We start from the raw sequence: 6,000 nt of genomic DNA on the forward strand, positions 1-6,000 counted from the left end.
CCCACAAGTGAACCTGGGAACAGACAGGGACCTTACTTCCACCCAGCACACCTACAAGGAACAGACCCACCACTTGCAACGGTCATGGCTTCACCTTCTCTGTGTGCTTGCACTTACTGCAGCTGTCATGCTGGCACAGTTCTCCCCTGTTAAGACAGCCATTAAGGGGGTTTTATGCCACAGCTGTGATAAAACCAAAAAAAGCCCACCAAAAAAACCTCATGCAAAAGTAAGCCAAATTGGGGAAGTACCCCAGCAGAAAATTTAGAAAGCTGACTCTGGAGCTGTGCTTTTACACACCACCTAGCTACCTTTGTTTTTTTCTCTTTTTAAATTCAGTTATTTATTTAGCCAACAGAATTCACCTTGGGCTATGCTCGCAAGAAAACACCATTATCTTTAATCTTTCATGTTTGTCATTATGAGAACAGAATGGGAAACAACTGACTTAAGGAGGCAACTGCATGAGGTTTCTGCCTAAATGATGGCATACATCGAATTCATCGTGACAGGGATATTGTGCATTTTTGAGAGGATAATTTTTCTGGATTTCAGGTAGCTCAAGTATGAACAATAACATTTATTTGCAAAAATACAGCAATCATGACTTTGCAGTCAAAAAAAGAGAAGACTTTTGCACCAAAAGATAGATCAGTCTAAGCCATGTGGGAAAGCAAAAACATTTCTCAAAATATTTCCATTAGAACTCTCTTCTAACAGATATTAACAAAATTTAAAAGAAAAAAAATAAGTATGGTAAGTAAGAGATATTGAAAAGACCAGACACATGCAGAAACCAATGCAGAAGCACTGGAAAGAATTTCTGGGGTGAAAACCAGTAATTTCAGCAACCCAGCTGGACATACACAGCGAGGATGACTAATGCCAGTAGTAACTCAAACGGACACGCAAATTTAATCCCATATTATAATGTGCAGTTCGACCGGCTGCATTTGAAGACGGGTCAGCAGTTCAGCCATAAATCTGTGTTACAGAGCAGGCCAGCACACTTGCTTTTTGTCTAGGGCATTTCACAGAAAACAGCTTTGTGAACTTCAGAAACGGTGGGCAAGTCCACCCCCACCACACCACTGCAGTGTGAGGACTGGGAAAGGGTCTGAGCCCCCTGTCCTTCGCAGACCCGTCATCTGACCACCTGAGCCCTCCGTGCTGGTGACACCGCATTCCCACAGCTACCAGAGGAACTGGCTACAAGAAGGTGGGTAACATGGGAAGACAGGCAATTTCCAGCTGATTTAAAATCACAGTGCCAGCTGTGGCCTCACAGCCAAGAGACACTTACCTGTCCCACCACACTCTGGTGCCACCTGCAAACCTCCAAGGGGTTGTAGCAGGAGGCACAGGTCCATTTTCTGAGTGATAAAAACTTGGAAAGCTGAACTACTGTTGCAAATTGGTATCTTCGTTCTGATTTTATCACATAGCAAAAGACAAGCCAAGTTCTAAGAACCTCATTTAGTATCCAGAAACATTGATCTTGGTCGGAAGATGCTCTTCAGATCAGTGACCCACCTTGGGAAAATATCTGAGTGGAAACTCTACTTATATGCTTGTATTACATTAATTAACAGCATGGAACCCCCATACCAGCAGGACAGCATACACAAATCACTCATTTGAGTGCCCAGTGTCTCACAGGGCCTAAAATCAAAAGCTAATTGCTTTGCTGTGGTGCCAGTTTGGACCAACAACAAGCTTTGCATGGAAGATGAAACCCATTTTTGCAGCCCTGTAGCTTTAAGGACCAATGCATGCACCCTTAGAGCTCCTTCCCAAAACACACCAAGGCAGGCTGTTAACTTGAAAACAAAATATATTTCAAAGCCTACAATGAAATGTTAAGTATACATACATTTTAAGACATCAGATCACTTAAGAACTAGATAAATATAAGGTACTGAGGAGTGCTTAAAGGTTTTGCTCCCCTATAAAAAAATAATTTAGCATTCTAATCCAGAATTCATCTTCTCTTAAAAGACAAGGTTATATCTCAGAATTCTATGCAAGCAATTTATGACACCCAAAAGGGAAAAAAAATAGTTAACAGCCAAGCAGTGCTTTTACTGCCTTTTTTTCTTTTTTAATCTACTAGTTCCAAACCAGATGCATTCAGCACAGAATTCTGATTAGGGGAAAAAAAAAAAAAAAAGGCTGTTGAATTTTTATTACTGTGTCCCTTAAGGACCAAAAGTGGTAACCCTAGGCATTTAATGTGTACTATGAATAACAGTACATACAAGCACATAAAAAGCTTGTTATCTCTGTTTATGGATTTTTTTTTACCATGTTGATTCATGTAGGGAAAGAAGTTGGGAAGTACGACAAGGGGGAGGGGAGGAAGCTATCAAAATAACAAATACCATTAAATAAAACCTATTTGGAAAGGAAAAGGCTACCCAGTACACAATTTGAATGAACTGTGTCTCTTCATATTCGCCCCGCAGCTCCCATGTCGTCAGTGGAGCCTCATTTAATGCTTGCACTCAAAGCCCTCACCGACATGCATCTCACCCATCAATACAAACTCAATTCCTATTTAAGCCTCACAAATAATCACTCGTGATAGGAGCGTTCTGTGGACACAGAGTTCCTTAAAGAACATAACCACAGCAAGTCCTTCTGGATGTTTCAAAACAGCTCACTGGGCTCAAAGAAGCACCTTCTCCCCTCATCCCCTCACGTAACAATCCATAACCTCCCAGCCAGACATCCGAAGGGTTTCCACCACATACTTCCTTGTCAGAGGACCACTTTCCCTCATATCTTATAGTGCAACTCCATCCCCGCAGAGAGAAAAAAACCTGTACAAGCTGCAGCTAAGCAACACAGGGCTTCCTCTTTCAGAAATTAGCTTACAACCTCTCACAAACCGTGGGTAAGGCAACAGAACAAAATTATACAAACCAGCCATTTGTGGCACTGGCATGTTTAGATGGTATTTAGATGGTATTTAGATAAGTCCAAGAAATAAATTTCTAAAATAGTTCCTCCTATTGAATCCTTCCCGTATTTTCAGCTCTGAGAAGTCACAGGGACCAAATTTGAGTTACGCTGACTCTGGAGCCAGCAGCTTGTGAGAGTACAAAGAGCACCCCAGAAAATAACAGAGAGGCATTGAGACAACTCCATGCACCCCTCAGCTCTCAAACTTGACTGTAAATTGAAAATGAGGACACGGCCAGACCACATCATGTTTCTGCTCTACTCATGACAATAGGTGCAGCCTTGCTCTAATTTAGCCTAAATGGAGTGATTCAAAGCCCAGAAAGGGGCCAAAAATGTGAATTAGTTTTTGTTCTTTTGTACTAAAAGGAAGAACAATTGGTGAAGACTTGGGGTCTGCTGTCAACTACTCTGCACCTTTACCAAACCCTTTGTTGTCTTCTCCTGTGGAGATCTGCCTGGATTTCCCTAGGTTGGTGCCTTGGGAAACCAGGTACAACAGCAAGCATGATGGAAAAAGATACTCTTTTGCTCATTCTCTTTTGCTCGTGGTTGGAGGATTCTGTCTCCACACATTTATTTTCTTCCTCCTTTACCAGACTCGAGGATGAAGACAAACAGACAAACACCCTGATGGCTGTCTGGTGTTAAGTAACTGGAAGAGCCACGTTAGTGGGCCGTGCCCTTGGTGAAGACTGGGACAGACGGGAGCCAGAGAGACACTCCAGAGGAAAAGGATTTGCAGCATAGCATCCCACCAGCACAGGCGCATTGCTGTAGCCCGAACCAGAGCTCAGCTGTGTTATTTACCCTTCGAAGTCCCAGCTGTCAACCTGGCCTGGCATCACGACAGCCTACGGCGCAAATGCCCTCGGCCAGCTGCTTGGCTCAGGGTACAATTCTCTCTTTTTTAATGAGATTAGCCTTGGTGAAATGTGCTAGCTCAACGGGAGTGCCAAATTAAGTCCTCTGTTTATCCAGGCTACAGCAGATACAGCGGTCACTTTTAAAGAGACGTAATTTGAAAAGATACCACGAATTCACCGCAGGTCCTGCAGTTGCTCATTAATCACAGGAAGAAGAGGGTGTTCTTGTAGATCCATTGAGAACCGAGCACGGGAAAGGATGGATCTTTAAATTGTGGTGAGTGTAAAACCGTAACAACCTACCTCCTTCAGACTAGCGTGAAGGATCTACTTGCCAGAAGAAAAAAAACCCCACAACAACCCCACAAAACCCGGCACAGATGATTCCGGCTTCCTAGTCATTTCAGGCACCAGGCGCATCTGCTGCGGTTACCACCAGAAAAAAAACCAGAAGGGGGGAGGGGGGATGTTGTATGTTAAGTGCTGGCGAGGGCGGGGGATGGTGGGGAAGTCAATAAGGGAGAGGTACTGCCAGAAGTATGGACTAGCTAAAATGACTGCTGGTTATTCGGTGTATGGAGTTGAAGTTGAAACAGGAACTCACTGTAAAGATGTAAACCCAATATTGCCGTGAATAAGCGATTCTTCACTTCGAAGGCATTTTTAAGCAGAGTGATGGCAATCAGAGTTACTTTGTTGCCCGGCCGCTTCCCACCGCACAAAGCTCTTAAAACGGTAACCCCAGGTTCGGCTCCCCTTGCCGGGAAGCGACAAATTCTCCCCAGCGCCCCGTGTCAGTCAGTGATGCGCCGATGAGGGCCCCGCAGCGCGCACCGCGGGGCCACTGCCGCGGGCTGCCACCGCGCACCGCCCGCCGAAAGCGCTCTAATCCGCAGATCGCCGCCCCAGCAGCGGCTCCTGCCAGGGATCTGCTGAGTAACAGGCCGGGGCGCTGCGGAAACCTCCAGCCTCCGGGGTCGCCTGAAAAAACCCGGTTCCCCGCCACTCAATCACTGCGACTCGATTAATGTATCTGGGTCATACGAATGGTTTACGGGAGCCTCGAAGCCGGGTTACGAAACGCGGCACGGCCAACAGACAGGGGGGCGGCGGAGGTCAGCGCCCGCCGCCCCCCAGGTGAGAGCCGCGCCGAGCGCCGGCGGGAGGGGGGGGGCTGTGGCGGGGGAGGAGGAGGAAGGGGGGTGGGGGGTTTAAGTCTGGGAGGGGGACATGGAGGCGGCGCCCTGCCGGGCCCCGCGGCGGGACGGGGATGCGGCAGGCAGGCGGTGGAGAGACCCTCTCACCCCTGCCCAGCCGGCCGGGGAGGCGGCAGGGAGGGGGGCGGCCATCGCGGCAGCCGGGCAGAGCCCCGCAACTTTCCCCCGCGGGGGCTCCCGGGTATGTGCTCGCCGCAAGAAGAGGCAGAACGCGTTATTCGGTGCGTGCGCACGGGTATATATAGATAGATCTATAAATACATCTGTATGTACATGTATCTCTATATCTATAGACGCGTGTGCACGTATATATCTGTTCCGGCATCACTGGAGCTACGTCCCCGCACGGCAGACGGGTGACATCCCGGCGGAGCCGCGCTGCGGAGCCCCCGCAGCCCGCGGGCGGCCGTCACCGACCCCACCGCCCGCCCCGGGCAGGTGGGGGCCGCGGCCACCGCGGGGGTGCCGGGCCCTACCCGGCGATCCGCCGGTGTCCGCGCCGCGCCGCGCCGCACTCACCCAGAAGACGAAGGAGTAGATGATGAGGAGGGTTTTCAGACACGTTATCACGGGTTTGGTCTCCATTCTCCTCGATGCCATAATACTGAGATCCCGGCTGCAGGCTGGGCGCGGGAGGAGGAGGAGGGAGGCGGGAGGAGGGAGGGAGGGAGGCGGGCGGGCGGGCGGGGGTAGAGGGGGGCGGGGGGAGGTGAGCTCAGCGCTGGGCTCGCCCAGCCGCGCCGCTCGCCTGGGCCCGGCTCACCGCGCCGCCTGCCGCCGCCACCCGCAGCACCCCGGCCGTTCCTCTTCCGCCCGCCCCGCCGCTAGGAGGCACTGGCCGCGGGGTGCCGCCGAGGGGGGCTCGGCGGGGCGGGGCGGGAGCTGCCGGCCGGGCCGGTGCTGCCTTTGCGGGCTCCTTTCGACGCGGCTCCCTGAAACTTCCCCTGCCGGGG

The 6,000-nt window shown here is 50.1% G+C and overlaps 1 protein-coding gene across 1 annotated transcript in view; it reads right to left on the reverse strand.

Moving 5' to 3' along the window:
• TSPAN7 (tetraspanin 7) overlaps positions 1–5,704 on the reverse strand; it is a 100,830-nt gene extending 95,126 nt beyond the window's left edge. The window contains exon 1 of the mRNA XM_084269560.1: positions 5,567–5,704. Within this exon, the coding sequence (XP_084125686.1) occupies positions 5,567–5,647 (81 nt within the window). The 5' untranslated portion in view covers positions 5,648–5,704. The remainder of the gene's footprint in view (positions 1–5,566) is intronic.
• Between the last annotated feature and the right edge of the window lie 296 nt (positions 5,705–6,000).

Source organism: Gallinula chloropus, assembly GCF_964237585.1.
Source record: "Gallinula chloropus genome assembly, chromosome: 1".
Classification (NCBI taxonomy): domain Eukaryota; kingdom Metazoa; phylum Chordata; class Aves; order Gruiformes; family Rallidae; genus Gallinula; species Gallinula chloropus.